Source organism: Poromitra crassiceps (genome assembly GCF_964638095.1).
Source record: "Poromitra crassiceps genome assembly, chromosome: 13".
Lineage (NCBI taxonomy): Eukaryota > Metazoa > Chordata > Actinopteri > Beryciformes > Melamphaidae > Poromitra > Poromitra crassiceps.
This window is the reverse complement of record NC_139644.1, coordinates 18226727-18248789: the sequence shown is the minus strand read 5'-3', so window position 1 is coordinate 18248789 and position 22063 is coordinate 18226727. Positions and strand designations below refer to the sequence as shown.

The window sequence follows — 22063 nt, the reverse complement described above, 5'->3', positions numbered from 1 at the left end:
AATACAACCACCCATCCAATATATTTGACCCTCAAAAAGTAGAAGCTCTTCAGCAATCACCATAGGTTTCTGCTGAACATGTGTTGACGTACCCAGTGTGCCAGGAGGGCAGGAGCAGATGTAATGGCCCACCAGGTCAATGCAGGTGCCTCCGTTCTGGCAAGGATGCGACTGGCACTCATTGATTTCCATCTCGCAGTTCTCTCCAGTGTAGCCTGGCATACACTACGATGACATAACAGGTGACAATTAGATGACCTGGAGGAACACTATCTAATGGTCTTGCTGAGACATGAGAGTGACAGTATTGAACAATGCGTTGGACTCACATCACACTGGTACCCTCCCACATATCCCCTGCAGGTGGCGCCATTGCGACAGGGTTTGTCTTCACAGTGGTCCACCTGGCTTTCACAATAGCTCCCAGTGTAGTCGGCAGGACATTTGCAATAGTGGGCATTCCCGGTGTTGACACAGTGACCGCCGTGGTGGCACAGCTCATCTGTCTGGAGACCTGGTTAGAAGCAGGTGGAAGGTCCATTAGTTTGTAGTGGCTCGGTTGTGGCAGTGCAGACAGAGAGTTCAACTGTGCTCACATGCAAAAACACACATGGTCAGACATCAACAGAATGTGTAGCGAGAGCGAGAGCGCAGACGTACCTCTCTGTCGAGCAGCTGTCTCACAGGAGACCCTGGGGATGTCACAGTAGCGGCCAGACCAGACGCCGCTACAGTCACAGCTGTAGGAGGAGTCCTTTTGACGACAGCGGCCTCCATTTTGGCAGGGAGAGGAGCGTCGGCACCAGTCCACTGGCGTCTGGGCAGATGGGAGAATGGTCAGCATTTATTATTCTGAGTACATAAACATATGAAGTTGTAAGGCTTTAACAGGAAATAGCTGTCGATCTGTGTGTGTGTGTGTGTGTGTGTGTGTGTGTGTGTGTGTGTGTGTGTGTGTGTGTGTGTGTGTGTGTGTGTGTGTGTGTGTGTGTGTGTGTGTGTGTGTGTACCTGGCAGCGGTTGCCAGCGTAGCCCTTGGGGCAGGAGCAGCGGAAGGACTCCAGTGCATCCTGGCAGATGCCTCCATTGAGGCAGGGCTGCGAGTCACACTCGTTCACCTCGTACTGGCAGTGGGAGCCGGTGAATCCCGAGCGACAGGTGCAGGAGTAGCCGTTGATTTTATCTGTGCACGTGCCTCCGTTGAAACAAGAGCTGTGGACATATAGGGTCAATTATGGATTGGGTTCAAATGATTCATGCACCGTCCATTAGGGATGTCACAATATATCGTCCGACGATATATCGCAATATCAAAACGTGACAATATGTATCGTTGAGATTAAATCTCATATCGCAAGAAAAAGAAGCTGAACATGGTGGCACTGATCTGCATCTGATTGCATGCTCGCTCTCCTTTTCATTGCTTTGTTTGAACAGACGAGGGACGTTACAGACACAGAGGATGAAAATTGTGAAATTACTCAAATTAGCGTGGAGGATGCCCCCTCAACTTAGAAATCGATCGCAAAAAAAGAAAGTTAAAATATCGTATCGTATCGTTATCGTGAACCCAATATCGTGTATCGTATCGTATCGTGAACTGAGTGTATTGTGACACCCTTACCGTCCATAGACCGACCATACACACGCACACACGCACGCGCACACACACACACACACACACACACAAACACACACGGGCTGCTTGTTAATGGCAAAAAAAAAATATTTGACGCGATTACTCATTGACTTTGGCAACACCATGCATTTATTGAACTTGAAAAACGTGTCTTTTTAATACTGGATTTCTTGGACATTTAAAATTGAACTGAAAAAACAAGGAAATTAATTAACATAAAACTAAAAAATAAAAAATAAATAAATAATACCACACACACCTTTCAGTGCAGTCGGGGATGTTGGTTTCGCAGTGGATGCCCGTGAAGCCGGGTCTGCAGGTGCAGGTGTAGGAGTTCACGTAGTCTGTGCAGGTGCCTCCGTTCTTGCAGGGGGAACTCTGGCATTCGTTGACCTCCACAGCACAGCGGGGCCCCGTGAAGCCCGGCAGGCAGCTACAGTGGAAGTTGTTCACGTCGTCTGTACAGGAGCCTCCACTCAGGCACGGGTCTGAAGACACAGAGACCGGTGAAATATGTGGATATAGACCTGATATTGGGTGTGCCACCTGTAGTGCATGGCAGTGGCAGCAAATCAATGCGTTGTAGTCTCAGTGGCCACTCACTAGGGGCGCAGTCATTGATGTCCGTCTCACAGGTCAGCCCAGTGTATCCACCTCTACAGGAGCACACAAAGGCGCCAGGGGTGTTTGTGCAGGTCCCTCGGTTCTTACAGGGGTTTGAGATGCATTCATTCACATCGATGTTACACAGTTGACCTGGAGAAACAAGATATGTAAGGTACAATTCAAAATCTTACGTTTCTTTGTGTAAGCTCTCTGACAGGTGCACATGGGACAAGTTAGCCCTGAAGCCTTTCTGGAAGAAGACCTTTCTGTAAGTAAGCCACGCCCCCGAACTCATTTGATTGGTTGCCCAAACTACGTATGGCAAGTGAAAAAGATGTGGTTAAGATTAGGGTTAGGTAGTGTCCTCTAGAGAGAGAGTGGCGTCAGCGGAGGACCAAAATGCGAGACTAATTAGCCAATGAACAGCCAGGAATGGGTCTCGCGCTACTTTTGCATGCTAAAATAAAGCTAATAATGTACAATTTGATTCAAGGAAAAAAAAACTTTCAGAGTACAACACAAACTGTCCATTTTGCTGCAACTCGACAGCGCTGCTTAATCCAGGACCTTACTTCCTGGAACTGGTCCATTGGAGTGAATGGAGATGTCTTCCGACACGGCTCTGGGGTTAGGGTTTTCTTATCTAACCACGGCCATAACCAAACCCTAACCCTAACCAAATTGTTGTACTTCTAATGTTTTATAAACATGTGTTCGGTTTGACCGGGAATCGAACCCCAGTCCTCAGAGACTGGAAGGCAAGTACCTTATCCACATGGCCACAGCCACAGGACCGAGCACACCCTGGGCTGCACTTTTTTCATTCCCTAACCCTAATCTTAACCACATTTTTTTTTACTTGCCGCACATTTTTAGGAAGAAGCAGTTGCGGCCACCAATCAAATGAGTTTGGGGGCGTGGCTTTCTTACAGAAAGGCCTTCTTCCAGAAAGGCTTCAGGACTAACTTGCGACCATGTGCCTGACGCACTACCTCACTATAGAGTTACCATAAGACAAGGATGAGTAAGCTGCTGAGACAAAAGGAAGTTTGTGCTCACCGTGCCACCCTGGCTGGCAGTTACACTGGTAGCCCAGGTAGTCCGGTGTGTTGGTGCAGAGGGCGTGGTTATCACAGGGGTTAGGGGAGCAGGGGGTGAGCACTTCAGCACAGGTGGGCCCACTGTAAGGAAGCTCGCACAGGCAGGTGAAGCTAGCCACACCGTCCACACAGGTGGCCATGTTCAGACAGGGGCTGGAGGAACACTCATTGATGTTCACCTGGCATAGATTGCCTGTCAAAGGGAGGGGGGGCAATAAATAGATTAAAACATATTGTGGTATCCAGCTTCAAAATGACAGGGTCTTGTTCACGAGTGAATGTCTCTGCACTGCAGTTCTCAAGTACTCCACTAGGGGAGGTATGAGGATGTCGGCCAACTTGGTGGGAACCTATTACAGACGAGTTGATCAGTGCATCAGATAGAGGGCTTCAAATGACACATGTAATTGTTTTCCTCCTGCTGTGGTGCAAATGAGCGGTTTCTTGACAATCTAAATGAAACTTCAAATATGAAATCCACAACACAGCTGTCATGTGAAATATGTTATATATTTTCCTTGCACAAGACTGTAGCCAAAAATTGAGTGCTAAATGTTGTTATGTGCTTTTCAACCTCAGGCGTAAGTAGTTTAGTCTGTTTGTTAGTCTAATTATTTCGGTGTTTACATGTTTTGGCCCAAGTTTATTTTCACACAGCCATTGTGCTGATACAGGCAGCAGACATAGCTGTGAGATGCTGTGAGATGCCTACATGTAGGTGTAGATGCTACTGTGGTGCCCTCTCACCTCTGAAGCCCTGGCGACACTTGCATGTGAAGCCATTAAGCTGGTCGATGCATGTGCCGGCGTTCTGGCAGGGACTGGGCAAACAGTCGTTCCTGTCCAGGTCGCAGTTCTTGCCCACCCATCCAGGCTCACAGTCACAACGGTACCTGTGGAGAGGACAGGTCAGTCAGTAATCCCAATGGACAAAGTTGTAAATGTGACAAGCTGTCTGATGTAGAATGACTCTGTGTAAAATAAAATATGTGGATTATCAGCAAGGCAGGTTGTTTCATGCCATGTTTCCCTTCGACACAGTACAGCCATGAGGGCCGGGTATCGCTACTCAATACCTTTAAGGGATCGACCTAAATAACCCAGTACAAAGTAGTATCGCAACTTCTCCAGTCAAACGATACCTGCATTCGACAGATCTAAGGGGGAAAAACTAATTGTATGGTTTTGCTCGCAGCCAATCACCCCAAGGGTTCTTCGATTTCATGTAATGTGTGAATTGGCTGACTACCGCAGCAGCTACAACCCCTACAGTCTGTGGTGGAGAAGTTTAGCGCGGTGTATGTGACAGAGTTGGCAGTTCAGGGCGGCGAGATGCCACCAAAACATTCAAAAGTATGGAGGGAAAAAATATTGAATGAAGCACTCTATTGCTATTGGTATCCCTTTAAGGGTACTGGTATCTGTATCACTTTAAGGGTACTGGTATCTGTATCACTTTAAGGGTACTGGTATCTGTATCACTTTAAGGGTACTGGTATCTGTATCACTTTAAGGGTACTGGTATCTGTATCACTTTAAGGGTACTGGTATCTGTATCACTTTAAGGGTACTGGTATCTGTATCACTTTAAGGGTACTGGTATCTGTATCACTTTAAGGGTACTGGTATCTGTATCACTTTAAGGGTACTGGTATCTGTATCACTTTAAGGGTACTGGTATCTGTATCACTTTAAGGGTACTGGTATCGGTATCACTTTAAGGGTACTGGTATCTGTATCACTTTAAGGGTACTAGTATCGGTATCACTTTAAGGGTACTGGTATCTGTATCACTTTAAGGGTACTGGTATCTGTATCACTTTAAGGGTACTGGTATTGGTATCACTTTAAGGGTACTAGTATCGGTATCACTTTAAGGGTACTAGTATCGGTATCACTTTAAGGGTACTGGTATCTGTATCACTTTAAGGGTACTGGTATTGGTATCACTTTAAGGGTACTAGTATCGGTATCACTTTAAGGGTACTAGTATCGGTATCACTTTAAGGGTACTGGTATCTGTATCACTTTAAGGGTACTGGTATCTGTATCACTTTAAGGGTACTGGTATCTGTATCACTTTAAGGGTACTGGTATCTGTATCACTTTAAGGGTACTAGTATCGGTATCACTTTAAGGGTACTAGTATCGGTATCACTTTAAGGGTACTGGTATCTGTATCACTTTAAGGGTACTGGTATCTGTATCACTTTAAGGGTACTGGTATCTGTATCACTTTAAGGGTACTGGTATCGGTATCACTTTAAGGGTACTGGTATCTGTATCACTTTAAGGGTACTGGTATCTGTATCACTTTAAGGGTACTGGTATCTGTATCACTTTAAGGGTACTGGTATCTGTATCACTTTAAGGGTACTAGTATCTGTATCACTTTAAGGGTACTGGTATCTGTATCACTTTAAGGGTACTGGTATCGGTATCACTTTAAGGGTACTGGTATCTGTATCACTTTAAGGGTACTGGTATCTGTATCACTTTAAGGGTACTGGTATCTGTATCACTTTAAGGGTACTAGTATCTGTATCACTTTAAGGGTACTGGTATCTGTATCACTTTAAGGGTACTAGTATCTGTATCACTTTAAGGGTACTGGTATCTGTATCACTTTAAGGGTACTGGTATCGGTATCACTTTAAGGGTACTGGTATCTGTATCACTTTAAGGGTACTGGTATCTGTATCACTTTAAGGGTACTGGTATCTGTATCACTTTAAGGGTACTGGTATCTGTATCACTTTAAGGGTACTGGTATCTGTATCACTTTAAGGGTACTGGTATCTGTATCACTTTAAGGGTACTGGTATCTGTATCACTTTAAGGGTACTGGTATCTGTATCACTTTAAGGGTACTGGTATCTGTATCACTTTAAGGGTACTGGTATTGGTATCACTTTAAGGGTACTAGTATCGGTATCACTTTAAGGGTACTAGTATCGGTATCACTTTAAGGGTACTGCTATCGGTATCACTTTAAGGGTACTGGTATCTGTATCACTTTAAGGGTACTAGTATCGGTATCACTTTAAGGGTACTAGTATCGGTATCAGCTCATACCCATTGATGTCATCCCTGCATGCACCATGCACACAGGGGCTGCTGCCGCACTCGTCCACCTGGGAGTAACAGTATGGGGGTTTAAAGCCCTCGGGACACTGGCAGTGGAATCCATTCTCCTCGTCCACACACGTCCCCCCATTCCTACAGGGGCCGGACGCACACTCGTCTATCTCCACGTTGCACTTGGGACCTGGCGAGACAAGACATCGGCTCTAGTCAATGCGCTCTTCTTGTCAAACACGTGCACTGAGATGAGTTTGTCTCCAAATGTGCGTGTGAATTGTCCTCTTCAAAAGGGCTTCGCTTACCAGTGAAGCCAGGTTTGCAAACACAGTCATAGCGGTTGATGCCATCTTTGCAGACGCCATAGTCACATGGGTTGCTGGCACAATCGTCAAAGTTGATCTCGCAGTTGGTGCCTGTGTGGACAGGGAGCACTCATTAAAATCTGGCTGGAGCAATATTACAGACCTATAATAATCCTGGCAGAAAATACGCAGTCCGAGGGAGTTCCAACTGACAACAAAATGTAGCGATGCCAGTTCAGCGTTGGCTACATTTTAAGTCTTCCATTCCAAATGTTCCCATTCAAAAACTAAAAGAAGAAGGTCCAACGGTATACTGAATATTTGAGGTGTTTTACCTGAGGTTCCATGTTGGCACTGGCAGATGTACTTGTTAACTAGGTCCACACACTTGCCACCATTGTGGCAGGGGTTGCTGTGGCACTCGTTGAGCTGGTTCTCACAGCGGTAGCCGGTGTAGCCTGCGTCACAGTTGCAGGTGTAGCTGGCGATGCCATCTACGCAAGTACCATGATGGCATGGGTCAGGCTGGCAGTTGTTGATATTGCTCTCGCAAAGAGTACCTTCATAACCTACAGAGAGAATACAGAGGTAAGATTTGATGTTGCAACATTTACAGTGTCGGTTCAGTTAATACAGTAAAGCTTCAAGCTTTTGAGAACCTGTGGTATTGGCTTTTCCCCCGCTCCATCACAAACGGTCTGCTACAAACAATTGTCTTTTTCAAACCTTTTTGTTTTCATCCTAATCCGCTTTATTTTCATTCACCCCTTAAATCTATCAGATTCTTTTCGTTTTCCTCCTTTTGCCCACTTCCTTCTTTATCTCTTTCAACTTCCTCTGTCTATTTCCCCACTCTTTCTTGAGTGGGAAAAGCTTCTACAGGTTTGGGGTCTGGTCCCTGCGGTCTCCATGCCAACGGTGTGTGTGTGTGTGTGTGTGTGTGTGTGTGTGTGTGTGTGTGTGTGTGTGTGTGTGTGTGTGTGTGTGTGTGTGTGTGTGTGTGTGTGTGTGTGCGTGCGTGAGCTCGTGCGCGTGCGTGTGTGTGAGACAAGTAAGTGTTGGTTGGTGCAGTATGTGCGTAGTGCAGTGCTGAGCTGGGCAAAGCAGTAGAGAAGGGCCCTACACGGGCCTCCCAGTCCTGCTTTTGTTCTGGCCGGCGGAGGGGACAATAGGCCGCGCCACGTCAAACAGGGCCACTTCACTCAACAGAGGGGGCCCACAAACACAGGGAATAGCAAGCAGCTGGCCACTGAAACAATGAAGCAAGCTCCCCCATAGACACAGGCCCAAACACGTTAAATATCTACGTATACATGCAGGGAATTTATACAACCAGCAAACTTTTCTGACAAACAAGCCTTGCTGTAGCTCATTGGATCTGGGCATATTCTCATACATGGAGGTGAGGGAATGTGAAGATGTAGGATAAGCTGGTGTGTGTGTGTGTGTGTGTGTGTGTGTGTGTGTGGGGGGGGGGGGGGGGGGGGTTGAATATTGGGGTACAGATGAACAGATGTCGGGGTGATGACCAGGGCTCCCTTGCCGGCAGCTGCTGGCCCTCAGTGACCCTATGATCCTGAGGGCCGATGTGGAAAAGTGGGGGATTAGGGGCCTCAAGTCAGTCTGCCTGGCCAGCAGACATCCAGAGAACCAGTTGACCCCCCCAAAATGTTTTAACATTTCACAAAGACAAAACACCCCCCTACAGGTGGGCAGAGGCAGAGCACTACAGATATTGACCACTGACAACTGTTGAGTATAGAAGCGCTTACCTTCAGCACAGCGGCACTCGTACCCATTGGGCCGATCATAGCATTTGGCTCCGTTCTGGCATGGTGTGCTGGCACACTCATCGATGTCGATCTGACACATGGTGCCAGTAAACCCTGGGACAGGCAAACACAGAGGTGAGGGGTCAGAGAAAGGGTCCAGTGGTAGGGTCCACACTCAGGTCAGAGGGCAGCTCTGTCTCTTCTCGGGAGGGGGCAGAGGTCTCTGGCTAGGTTAGTGACGTCTGGCCAAGGTTGGGTTGGAGAGCGTCTCGACTGGTTAAGGACGTGTCATCTTGTGCACTTGGACGAATGCTGAGATGACCGGTACAAAATGCAACTGAAACCGTGCGACCGTGATAATGCTTTTGAAGAAAGAGTTATAATGGTTATGATACGGCTATCGGGTGGTGTGGATTATCTGGGCAATTGAAATGCAGTGAATGCAGCTTCATGACTCACTTCACGTTACGGGTAATTTCAGTGTCTGCACTATGTGCTGGACCCTGGAATGTCAGGACTCTCCAGGGTTAATATGGAACAATGTGGAATGTGTAGAGGAATGTGATGAATTTCATACATCAGCTTGACTGTGGTTACTGAATAGATCCTTGGTATATGGCCTGTGGGTTATTTAGCAACATAATAATCATAAATAATAATAATAACAATAATAATACCAGTAATAATAATAATAATATCAATAACAACAACAACAACAATAATAATAATAATAATAATAATGATAATAATAACAACAGCAACAATATCTGTACAGTATTGCTAATTGTTGTAGAACTATTTCAGCAAAGTAAAATCTATTTGCTTGAAAAAGCTTGAGAAACTGAGAGAGAGGGCTTGAAATCAGTGGGCACAGTGCCCAGACAGACAGGGGTGAATTGGTGCATTGGTAGAATGTGCTCTGTTGAGGATGGGCTGCGTGTCGGTGCTTTGGGCCGGGGGGTGTTAAGAGGAGACGGTGGGATTGTTTTCTCTTTTGGGGAAAGCCCCTCCCCTTCCTGCATCAGCTCCACAGGCTCAATAGCTAGTTGGGGGGTGGAGGGGGGATGTTGGGGGGTGGAGGGGGGATGTCTGTCCCAGATGTAAATTGCGGACCTGGAAAAGAATCTCATTAGCAGGACTGCTGTTCACCCCCACCACCAGGGGAGGGAGAGGGAGACTGCTGTCCCTTCCACATTCCACCAGAGAGGAGGGGAGCCAGGGTCACAATAGTGTCTTTGTTAGGGCAAGAGGATAGGCAGCCTTTGGGGCCTGGCTTTTTTTTTTTTTTTTTTTTTTTTTTTACGAGTGGTGGCTCTAAACACCAGCGGCAGAAGTAGCAAGGCCGGCTGCTTCAGGGGGACATTTAAACGCGGCCTCTCTGTTCTCACTGCTGCCGTCACCGAGTTGGAAATGTGCACCGGTCTGGGAAGACATGCAGGGAATGGGAATGAGGCCAGTGGGATCAGGGCCGTACCTGGCTGGCAGGTGCACGTGAAGCCGTTCACCATGTCCCGGCAGATGCCATCGTTCACACACGGGTTGCTCTCGCAGTCGTCCACATCGACCTCGCAATAAGTCCCCATGTAGCCTGCGGGAGAGAAAGCCACAGAGTTCAGACGTCTACAATGCTAGCAGATTCATTAAAGATTCATTATAATCTTTTTTCATCGAAATAAATGTCTGTTAAGTCACTATCTATCTGATAGTGAGTTAACACAATGGTGATTGAGCGTATGGCCCATTGATGGAAGCCTTTGCATTTTCAGTCTTGCAGCATTCATGAACTTGGTGTCTGTGGTGACACAGGGTGGGCGGAGCTAACACAATAGACTCACTCTGCAGGTTACTGTAGGTTCACAGGGTGGGCGGAGCTAACACAATAGACTCACTCTGCAGGTTACTGTAGGTTCACAGGGTGGGCGGAGCTAACACAATAGACTCACTCTGTAGGTTACTGTAGGTTCCCGACAACTCTTGTGTGAAATAGAGTAACAGGCTACTTTTTTCTGGTCTCTGCCGGCATTACGGGTGGTTATGGCCAAACAAACTGACTAATGTCACTATGCAACACAGTTTGGATCTCACCTGCAATTACCACTCATCGCCATAGGTGTCACCCAAGAGAACAAAACTGAAATCTTATGGATTATAACTTTAAGCTCTATGTTCAGCTTGTATGTATGAGGGTGTCAGTTTGTGCCAATGAGAGACACGGTGTATGTGTGTGTGTGTGTGTGTGTGTGTGTGTATGGGGGATGGTGCTGTGGGAATCTTCTCTCCATGACACGGGAGGCCTCAGAGGGTTTTGAATCAATCGTCTCTGTTGAACCACAGGACGGGACATTATCCCTACATACAACCAGTGCTCCCACTGCACTGACCTATGGACACCCTACTGTCCACAGAGCATTACCGCTCCCTGGGTCAGCGTCCCATTCACCAGATGCATGTTATACATTCTGCAGTCGCACACTACCGAGGGCTCCTCCATTGAGGTGAAACAGAGTGCGGAGCAGAGCGCTGCTCCTGGGGGAGCGGCTAGCGTGGAATCAGAAATAATCAGCCGCTCCACATGAGCTTTGCCAGGCTGGCCGATGATGAGGAGGGTGGCGAGGAAGGGCCTGTCTGTGGAAATGGAGGGGGGAGGGAGGGTGGGGGGGGGGGGGGAGAGAGAGGCTCTGGGAAAAGGCCTCTCTCCCTCTCTGTGTGTATGAGGGGTGCAAAGTGGAGCACAGAGGGGCCCTATTGTTCCGCTCCATTCCCACCACTCCACAGCTCATTAGTATTCACAGCACACTCCTCCCCCTCGCCGCTCACCCTCTCTCCCATCCAGTCCTATAGACCCAACTCCCAGCTCTAATTTGTATAGTCCCCGAAACCCCAGGATGCATGTAGGACTGTGCGTGAGAGTTTCCCTCTGATTTTTTTGTCAGCAAGTGTCCAGACCATCACTCGGTCCTGAACTAATACCCTGTCTGGCTGTACTGTGCACTGAGAGCAAAGGAGTGCGCCCGTACCCCACGACATCAATGGGAATGTATTACATAACGGTCTACACTGGCAGGGGTTAGAGATACTGCTCCCTCAGAAGGTCAAGTTTAAACAATCAGCTCTTCAGCTCTGCAGATGGTTTGGAGCCTTCTCTCACAACTGATAATGGGCTGAACTGAGATGTTCTGTATTGTTCCAGTGGCCGCAGTGAGAACACCTGGTGAAAAATACCTGGCATGCAGATGCAGGTGAACTCTCCGATGCGGTCCAGGCAGGTGGCGTCGTTCTGACATGGCATGGACAGGCATTCGTTGATGTCGATCTCACAGCGAGGCCCCGCATATCCCCGGCCACACTGACACTGGAAGGAACCCTCCGTGTTCACACACTTCCCAAAGTGCTCACATGGGTTGGCGCCTTGGGGTAGAAGGATGGAGGTTCAGTTTATTGAAACACACCCTCACAGAGAGGAGAGAGCACATGACCACTAGTCTCTCAACGCGTGGGCTCCTGACAACTACCGTCTGTATTTCGGCAGGTCTCAAAGTTGATCAGAAAATGAGGCAGGATATCCAGTCAAAATAAGATGGGATATCCGGTAAAAATAAGGTGGGTATATCCAATCACTTGCCTCAGTTATGTTTCAGAGTGTTGTGATTGGTCGAATACCATCAAACTTAATTGCGGTCTGAGGCGTTTTTTTTCTTTGGAAGATGAGATCTTCCTCTGTCCGAATTTGAATGGTCTGAAGCTAACACAATAGCACAAATAAACAAACAAATAAACCCATCGGAGACTTACCGATCGAACATTCATCCATATCCTGGTTGCAGGCACCTCCTACGAAGCCGGCGGGACAGGTGCAAATGGCACGGCCATTGAGGGGGTTGGTGTCGCACACCGCGCCCTCGTTGCACGGGTTACTCACGCAGGCGTCATCCAGGTGGCACAGCAGGCCTAAGGAGGCGGAATAACGACTGTCAGTTACGCACGAGGTTAGCGTCGGGTACGAGGAGAGGCACAGAGACGTTTGTTAAACCCCGCCCACCTGTCTTTCCCACGGGGCACTCGCAGAAGAAGGACGCCACGCGGTCGTGGCAGGTGGCACCGTTGAAGCAGACGGCGATGGCGCAGTCGTCGATGTTCTCGCTGCAGTCGTCCCCGGTCCAACCGTTAACGCAGACACAGGTGTGGCTGCCGATGGTGTTGAAGCAGGTACCGCCGTTATGGCAGGCATTTGGTTGCATGAGACACTCGTTGACATCTTCAGCACAGTATTGCCCTGGTGGGGGTAGGTGACATATGGTCACACACACATACTCACCAAAGTAACACATAACGTTTCCATTTCAAATATACAAAAATAACACCGTACCTGTCCATTCTGGAGGGCATTGGCAGTTGTAGGTATTAACTCCATCCACACATATCCCTCCATTCATGCACTTGTGGCCTGGACAGTCATCCACATTGTTCTCACAGTTGTGTCCCTCAAACCCTGAGAAACATGGAGTGAGAGAAAGGAGTTATGGACGGTACACACTATACAGTCCTGACATGGACACACTCAGTCACACACTCTGACAGTTTACTAAACATCTAGCGACCCCACTTCCACCCACTAAGCATGACTACGCATAACCTCCAGCTGCATTTCCCACAGTAGTGGAGGTGTGGGGCAGGCCGTGGGCAGTAACAAGGGTCAGTGGGTGTCTGAGTGTTTACATCTTCTCGTGGAGGTTCCCACACCATGCCAGCACCAGGCGTGATGCACCCCCCCCCCCCCTCTGCATCAGAGCTCCCCGCAGTGTTTGCTTGTTTTATCATCTCTCACAGTTTCAATGACTTCCTCTCTGGCAAGAGACATTTCCTGTCCGCTCCCCAGAGGGAAACCAGAAGGCCCATAAAGTAAATTCCTCCTGTAGTGAAGAGAGCAGCAGCGTGGAGGGCTGCCTCTTTAACGCTCCCACCATCCCGTCTCCCATTAGCAGCTATTAATAGCATACAGGAAGCTGACCTGGGACAGGGGAGTAAATCCCAGCAGCAGCACTGACAGCTACGTCATCAGCCTGGGAAAACCCTGACATCTGTAACATTGGTGTTTAGGTGATGGGAAACTGTGGGGGCCGCACACTCACTGGTTGCGTAAAGTGTAGGGATGGGGATTGTTAAATTTGATTTATATTGATGCTTTTTTATTTTCGAGACTGCTTAACGATCCGACTCTTTATCGATACCACTATCAATACTTTTCTATTATTTGTTTGGAAAGACGAGACGACAATAAATTCTTAACAGAAGTGCTTGCTTTTATAAGACAATAAATAATATATATACCGCATTAGTCTGCACCGTTCAGCCATCCTAGCAAGCAACCAATTGACCAATGAGAAACGAAGCGAACAAGGGAGTAAGGCATTCAAATTCTTATTTGTTTAGTTTAGTGGCAGGAACTTCATTTGAGTTAAAAAAAAAACGTGATTAGACAATCGATGTATGTTTGTGCACCAGTTATTACAATACGTTATAGGACCCGGCAGTCTCGACAGCAGTATCGATAAGCTCGGACCTTATTGATTTCAGAGTTTTGAGAAATTTAGAACTGGGTCCGGGGTCTCGAACCCCATCCCTAGCATTAAGGGTGTTTGTGTTTGTGTTTGTGTTTGTGTGTGTGTGTGTGTGTGTGTGTGTGTGTGTGTGTGTGTGTGTGTGTGTGTCTAATTCAAGTTGATAAGCGCTAGTCTACCTGGCAGGCAAGCGCACTCATAGGAATGGTCGCTGGTCTGACGACAGGTCCCCCCGTTGAGGCACTGGGACGGGGCGCAGGGCAGGACGGACACCTCGCATGTGCGCCCGCTGTACCCAGGTTGGCATTGGCAGCGGAAGGACCCGAGGGTGTTCAGGCAAAGGCCACGGTTGAGGCACACGCCAGGCTTGCGGCACTCGTCAATGTCATTGCGGCAGTTCTTTCCCTGGAAGCCAGGTGGGCAGGAGCAGTTGTAGTGGTTATTCCAATTGGCACAGCGGGCGCCATTGGCACAGGGACTTGTGGCACAGGCATCAATGAGGGAGCAGTCTTGGCCTGGAGATTTAATGATGAATTGTATTTAGTTAAAATGGGGGACACCGTTACCCTCTCTCTTCACACAGCAGTTCTTTCACATGTGGATGGATTCACATCGCTGTACCTCTGAAGCCTCTCTGGCACACACAGGTGTACTGCGGGATGCCGTTGGACACCTGGCTCTTGCACGCTGCTCCGTTGAGACACGGAGACCGATGACAGGGATCCAGGTGCTGACAGAGAGGACCGATGAAACCGGGTCGGCATCTGGACAGAATCAAAACACAGCACTGTAACCATTTGGACTGCAGGTTAGCACAGACCACACTCTGACAGGCTGAGGCATTTGGGATAGCGTTGTGAAACTCCAAAAAACCAATGTAGCCGCATTCCCACCATGTTCTTTAATGTTCGGGGGGTTTTGGCAACCAGGGCCCCGGGACACCTTGGCAAGGCCCGCAGCCTGACTCACAGCCTGGCAGGAGCAAGGCCTCTGGGCCCTGGAATGGACTGGGTGGGTTCGTATTCACCTCGGTTCCCTCACAAATACTAATAAATGCAATCGTTTTGCACATGGAATGACAACACGCATGCACACGTCAGTCACACACGCACACTTTATTATGTGGAGACAGATGGAGGCCATCCCCTCTTTGTCTTTCAGGTTTCACAAGCACTCCGTTTTCCCCCCTCTGCTTGAGTCACTTCCAGCTGGAAAGCCTCACTTTCTCCATGTCAGCTAACATTCCTCCACTATTACCGTTTTTTCCGCTCTCGGCTCTTGTTTCTGTCGACATATATTAAAAGCAACACACCCAGAAACAGCAGCGTGGAAAGCGTACAGTTGCCAACAACGCCTGAATTAGTAGCCCTGTGAGGAGGATGGGAGCTACAAACAGCGCACATTATTAGTCCCATGGGACATGTGATATTCGAGTCGTAGTCACTTTCTGCTGTTCTCTGATCGAACACTTTATCTTGAGATGAAACAATGAGTGTGACCTAAAAAGTGCCCCAGTAAACACAAACAAACAGGGTTTCCTATAGCTCTCTCCAGGGGTCCCTAGGGGGACCTCAGACATGGTTTGGACCGGGGGCTGTTAAGAGCTGGTAACCCTACACCCACACTGGGAGCCCCTGCCTGGGGACAGGCCTCCTCTTCAAACAGGCCGTTTGATGCTGATGACAGGGCAGTGATGGCTGGGTTTCGGCCCGCCCTCGGGCTCTGTCTTCTCTTTCACTGCGGCAGAACCCCTGGGCTCAATCAACAATGACTTCTCCTCTGCACTCTGTTACAGGAGCGGCACACTTACACTTTGCGCTCATATTTTATTGCTGTTATGTTTTTGGGGGCTATATTTCCGTGGGGGGCCTGAGGTTGCTCCAGGTAGGCGGCTAAACTGGACGCACTGGTCCGGATCTCAGCACTGTGAGATGGCCCTGTGTTCTTGCTGGCTGCGCTGCTTCAGAATAGGCCACTCCGATTTCTTTGGCCTTTTCTTCGGGCTTACAAAGACAATGGTGAAATGGAGCAGCCACAGGGCCCAGCGTTGAGGAGCCAGACACACAGGCATACCCGCAAGAATGTGCAGCACACACATGGAAACCAAGTCCAGAAAGGAGAAGAAAAAAAAGACAGGCAAATGTCTCCAAAAATAATCGTTTTGTCTGTATATGACAATTATTCAAGTAACCAAGCATAACTCCTAGAATGTCAACAGTGCATCACTAGGGCAAGAGGTTATTTTCCCACAGTAAAGGATACGGTACACGAGCAGCGCTGTGGCACTGAGGCTCGGCTGGATTGTAAAAGCGAGGAGTCAGTCTCATTTGGTCAAATTGAGGCCAATGCGGAAATGCAGTTCCTTGAATGGCCACTTGAGTCTGGATTGAGTCAATCCCCATGTTAAAATGCCTGAGTTTACAGCAAAAATACACGTTTACAGCCTGGTTCAAAAATGGTTTTGGTCTATATAGCTAATTTCACATTTCATGACAACTGGACGGAGGTGAATTTTATATAACTCACCCGTTTAGAGTAAAATAGACAATAAAAAAAGACTAGTTTTGGGCACGATTGACAGATCATATGGACCAATAGCAGGTGGGGCTGCGGCTCTGTGGGAAACCCCTGGACTAGCCGCGCAAGAACCAAGATGGCAGCAGCCAAAATGGCAAACTAGAGGCTTCAAAACAGAAGTCCACAAACCAATGGGTGACGTCACACTCACTCCAGCCATCTCTTTTATACAGTCTCTGTATAAAACAGGAAGCAGCACTGCAACACCCATGTTGAGAAAGAGTTGGCTCAGCTACTAGTCTCTTCCATCTCCTGAAGCCCCGCTTATAACGTAGGCTCCCCTGCACCCCCCCGCCCCCATACACACACACACACACACCCCACCCCCTCACACGCTGAGAGGTCAGATGTCAGAGGTCCCCAGTCTGATTGTGATGATAATGTCAGTCAGGCTGCGGAGAGCTCGTGGGGAGGGAGGGGGGGCAGTCTGTTGGAGAGAGAGAATGTCTTTGGAGGGTGGGGTCAGTCGGTGGAGAGGAGGAGGAGGAAGAGGAGGAGGGAGTGGTCTGGTCCAGAGAGAATGTCATGTCATATTTCCTGTAATCCCTCGTCTCCTGCTCTGAAAACACTGCGCTCACTCTCAATCCCCGATCCGCGTTGCCGTGGCAACCTCACAGACCAACGAGCAAGCCTACCAATCACGTCCCCCCCCCCACCCGTGGTCCCCCCGTGGCTATTTGTCATGGCTTGGCTGGGTTTATTTAGAGGCAAATTAACTATGTCTGGAATCTAGGGTGTCCCTAAAAAAATTGAAACACACAGTCGTGGCACAAAGAGGGCTTTGGTGGGACCGAGGAAGAAAGTTGCTTGGAGGGCTAAAAAAATACAACGCAGACTGACAGTCCAACTCTTCTGGGGCCATTCTGTGCTGTGGGCATTTGACCGCTGAAGAAAGCCAAAGAGCTACGATCTTTACAGCCTGTTGTTCTCCTCCAAAGACCATCACAACTCTCCATGGGCAGAGAATCACTCACAGCTCCTTCTAGGAAGAGGTGTGTGTGTGTGTGTGTGTGTGTGTGTGTGTGTGTGTGTGTGTGTTGTGTGTGTGTGTGTGTGTGTGTGTGTGTGTGTGTGTGTGTGTGTGTGTGTGTGTGTGTGTGTGTGTGTGTGTGTGTCCATGTGCGTGTGCGTAACTGTCTGAGTATCAGTGTTTCCCCTAGGATGGAGTTGTAGCAGTGGTCGGTGGTGAAGCACGGTGCACTTTTTTTCCTCTCTTGCCCTGCCTAGTCCTGTTCTGTCTAGTGGGAAGTGTGTAGTAGAATATAGAGCAGGGGCCAGCAACCTATGGCACGGGTGCCACCTATGGCACGCAAAGGGGTAACCAGTGGCACGGCAGTGCACGGTAGCAATTGTTTTTTTTTGTCGAAATGTTGAAGTGCCCCTGCCAAATTACCATAAAACACACAGCCATTTGCAGTTGCGCGACATGTTATTTAAGATATTTACGGTAGTGACCCACTCTACTCTGCCTCTGATTGGTTGCATTCCATGGCAGCAGACGAAAAATGCCAGCACGGAAGACAGAGAAAGGCCGTGCTATGTATCTTGTATACTGCTTTAATTCCAATGTCCTGATTTTGAATGGAGTAACATTACAGATCCATTGGAGATTTAAATTTTGATGTGCAAGTCATTAATCCTGGTGTGGCACACTGATTGACAAGCAAATTTGAAAATTCATAACTAAAAGGTTGCCCACCCATGATATAGGGTCTAGTAATCCTGACCTATAATATTCCTACAGTATTCCTAATTCCTACAGTAATCCTATAACATTCCTATAGTATTCCTTCCTATAATACTCCAATAACATTCCTAGTAGCCTATTTCTATAGTATTCCTATAGTCATGGTTCCCACACATTTCATGGATACAATTTTCAAAGTTTTCCATGACTTTTCAAGGATCCATAATAGAATATCATGGAATCTATTGAAAAATATGTATTTTCCATAAAATGATTAATCGGATAAAAAAAAACGTGGTATTGGATTTTAGCAAGAAGCACACATCACGTTACGTCAACAGCTACAGAAAATAAATTTTGCCGTTATGTTACATTATGTGGAAGGTTATCCGTGGAAAATTACTGTAACAATTAATTTCATTACACACAACAAAATTCCGTTACTTTTCCAAAACTTTCAACGATTGTACCAATACCATGACATTTCCAGGCCTGGAAAACAAGATTTTAAGTTCCATGGCTTTTCCAGGTTTTCCATGACCGTGGGAACCCTGTATAGTACTCTTACAATGTCCCCCATGCTTCCTACACCTATGCGTTGTACTGACATTATCAGGGAAGTGCAAAGTTTCTTGTTTATATGCTTTACTCACAAGTGTGTGAATTGACCTGGATATGAAGCGTCCACAGCGCAAAAATAATAGAACGGTAGTTTCTAAAGGGGGGGATTTATAAACAATGTAATTCAGTAGCGGCGGCCATATTTCAGCAGCAGGGGAAACACTGGAGTTGAAGTGAATGAGACCAGTATAGTAGCGCACATTAATCTGCACTAGTTAATCTAAAACAGGGATCGTAAAAAGGCTTCCTTGACACACAGGAGTAATAAATGTGCCCATATTAGATAAAAGAATTCAGGTGTATGAAAAAGGTGCGATTCAACTGCGAGAAGGAAGTGTGTGGGTGTGTGAGAACGGCCATTGCAGGAATGCTGGAGAAATTATTTGTCCTCCCTTACAAATGCACACTGAGTTGAGAAGCCAAAACACACATTCTTTTGTCTAGACCTGAGCCATTGCCAACATGCTACTCCCATAACACACAAGTCCGAGTGCTATCAGCGGAGAGAGACTGTGTGAGACGCGCTCACTTTGTCCCCGGTGCACCTGAGAGCCTCCTTATCGGGCTCTTTACAACCTCGTGGATTCCAGCGACTCTGGGACCAGGCAGGGCAGGAACTGAACTTTTTGCCCGGGGCCCGGGCCTTACTTTGCTGTGGCGGACGTGGAGACGGCAGGTGCGAGCTGTTGTTGTGCAACTGGGCCCCTGAGTCACATTCAGCCAGCGTCGACCTCTGACCTTTGAGGAAGAGCGCGAGCCAGATGAGGGGGGAGGTGTGCGGGCGCGGCGGAGGCACGGCCAGAGTGGGTAATCTCTTCACGTCACAACACATCTGAGGGCTCGGGCCAGCTGCAGCCCCGACACCACGCATCTGTCCACATCTGTCAGTGCAACGCTGGCTGTCTGGCACTCGCCTGCTCTGCCAGACGTTAAGCTAGAGAACAACTGTGCTATTCTGCACATGGGACCAGACACACACACACACACACACTGAGGGTGGGCGATATGGTCCTAAAATAATATCACAATATTTCAGGGTATTTCTGCGGTAGCGATATTCTTGACGTTTACGATATGACAAAATACTGACAAATATTGTATTATTAATCTTAAGAACATACAATTGCAACAAGATGTTACAGCGTTCTAGTTTTATATGTCAGCAGCATAAACGTAATGTTCAGTTTGCCCTCAAATAGTGAAATACGCCTTCAGATATGACTGTGGGGTGTTGTTGCACATGCTCTTTTGTAACCAAACCACTTCCACACTACTCAAGTCCCTCCCCTTTTTGTAATGAGCTCCTCCATGCCTGTTGTCGAAACTAAAGTTACGCTAAGTACGGTTACGCAGAGTAACGTACATGTGACGTGACGTCATTACGTCAACAAGTCAGAATATTGGCATTACCACGATATGAATTTTCGACGATACGGCACACCCCTAAAACAAACACACACACACACTCACACACACACACACACACACACACACACACACACGAGATATGGACATCCTTCACAAACACATGCATTAAGAGTTACTCTTTAGTCTTTACACACTTTGTGGAGCATTAAGTAAAAGGTACCACTGCAACAAAGCAAAGCAAAGCAAACATGCAGCAATCACGACACGCCCAAACACAGAGGGAAGAGAAACACTTACAACCAGCCTCAGCTTCTGTGGAAGAACCCATAAAAGAGGAGGGGTCCACTGAGGAAATTACAAAACAAGGGAGAATGAGAGGCAAATACTGACAAACACATCATGAAGAACATTTTTGACATTATAAATGATCAGTCTGATTTGTAGTCCATAGTGTGATATTCTGCTGTGATTTCTGCATCAAGTGTGCTGTTCTCAGTGTTGTAGTCGAGTCCTGCTGGACTTATTTTCAGGACTTGGACTTGAGCACTGATGACTCGGACTTGGAATCGAGCATTCATGCATTTGGACTCAGAAGTTGGGAGACTCGGAAATGGATAAAGACGACTTATAATTTGGCATAAGATATTGATAGCTATATTAATACAGTGACATTATAGAATTGTGTGCACGGGGAGGCAGGCGCGTGTGTTCCACCTAAATGCAGATTCACATTCATAAGTCCGGACTCAGAGACTGAGGTAATGGGGACTTGACTCTGACTCTTCTTTGGTGACTCGGACTTGGACTCGAACGCTCGACTTGCACTCGAGATTGACTTGACTACAACACTGGCTGTTCTGCAGCAGAAGAAAAAACACATTTTGATTTATGTGAGTGAATCCAGGCACCTATCCTTGTGTAACACAATGCCAGTTTTCCTGCTCTGTGGGTCATTGTGGCAGGTAATCTGAGCTCATCCTCTCCTACACAATAGCAGCTACTCTGCCAGAGGTCAGAGGGCGGCTCACCTGTGAAGAAAGAGGCTGTAATCTCTGACACGGTTCATACACACAGTCATGGTCCACAAAGCACCAAGTATAGAGGAGACCTCCTATCTCAGAGGGCTTCCCGCTCCCTCAGCGCCTGAGGGCCATTTCCCAGACAAATGAAGAGTGAACAACAGCAGCACATAACAGAACCTGACCTACATCTAGCATCTTCTGAACCGGGACAAGAATTCCACCTGTACATGCGAGTACAGAGCCAATCCTTGCTTCGAAGAAATGTTTGAAGGTCTGGAAAGCTCTGACAAGAGTGTCTCTCTAACCGTGTTTCCATCTCAGCACATTTGGAAGTATCGCCTGACGCTGCCAGACATAATCATCTGGGAATGTGCTCGGGAAACAGTTTCAAAAGGGCAGGCACTTAAAAAAAACTGGCAGGTGATTGGATGAACCATCTGTCTATCACCGTCTATCACGGGCTCGCTTCTCGCTGGCGTCACACCTAAAGCCCCCGTCCCCAGCAGCCTCATAGGACGTTGACTGAGCTGGACTCTGTGTTGTGCACAGCTGGCAGAATGTCCCGTCTGCTGGGACGTGTTCTGCTGGCCCAAATGGCCCAATAAGCCTCCAGCAGAGCAGATCAAATGTTCTGGATCCTAAAGTGTTGTACCGAAAGGCTCTCCGTCCCTCAAATGCTTTTTGCATGGTGACTCTTGTCAGCTGTTTTGTGCGTCTCGTTTCCCAG

The 22063-nt window shown here is 47.8% G+C and overlaps 1 protein-coding gene across 1 annotated transcript in view; it reads right to left on the bottom strand.

Moving 5' to 3' along the window:
- notch3 (notch receptor 3) overlaps positions 1-22063 on the bottom strand; it is a 42682-nt gene that overhangs the window by 7985 nt on the left and 12634 nt on the right. Inside the window, exons 3-21 of the mRNA XM_083649719.1 lie at positions 14683-14825; positions 14241-14576; positions 12870-12992; positions 12543-12776; positions 12296-12451; positions 11726-11911; positions 9978-10091; positions 8504-8617; positions 7067-7300; positions 6732-6842; positions 6421-6613; positions 4093-4238; positions 3305-3538; positions 2243-2395; positions 1899-2127; positions 1011-1212; positions 661-817; positions 330-514; positions 93-225 (exon numbers count right to left, since the gene is read on the bottom strand). Coding sequence (XP_083505845.1) covers positions 93-225; positions 330-514; positions 661-817; positions 1011-1212; positions 1899-2127; positions 2243-2395; positions 3305-3538; positions 4093-4238; positions 6421-6613; positions 6732-6842; positions 7067-7300; positions 8504-8617; positions 9978-10091; positions 11726-11911; positions 12296-12451; positions 12543-12776; positions 12870-12992; positions 14241-14576; positions 14683-14825 — 3383 coding nt within the window. The remainder of the gene's footprint in view (positions 1-92; positions 226-329; positions 515-660; positions 818-1010; positions 1213-1898; positions 2128-2242; positions 2396-3304; positions 3539-4092; positions 4239-6420; positions 6614-6731; positions 6843-7066; positions 7301-8503; positions 8618-9977; positions 10092-11725; positions 11912-12295; positions 12452-12542; positions 12777-12869; positions 12993-14240; positions 14577-14682; positions 14826-22063) is intronic.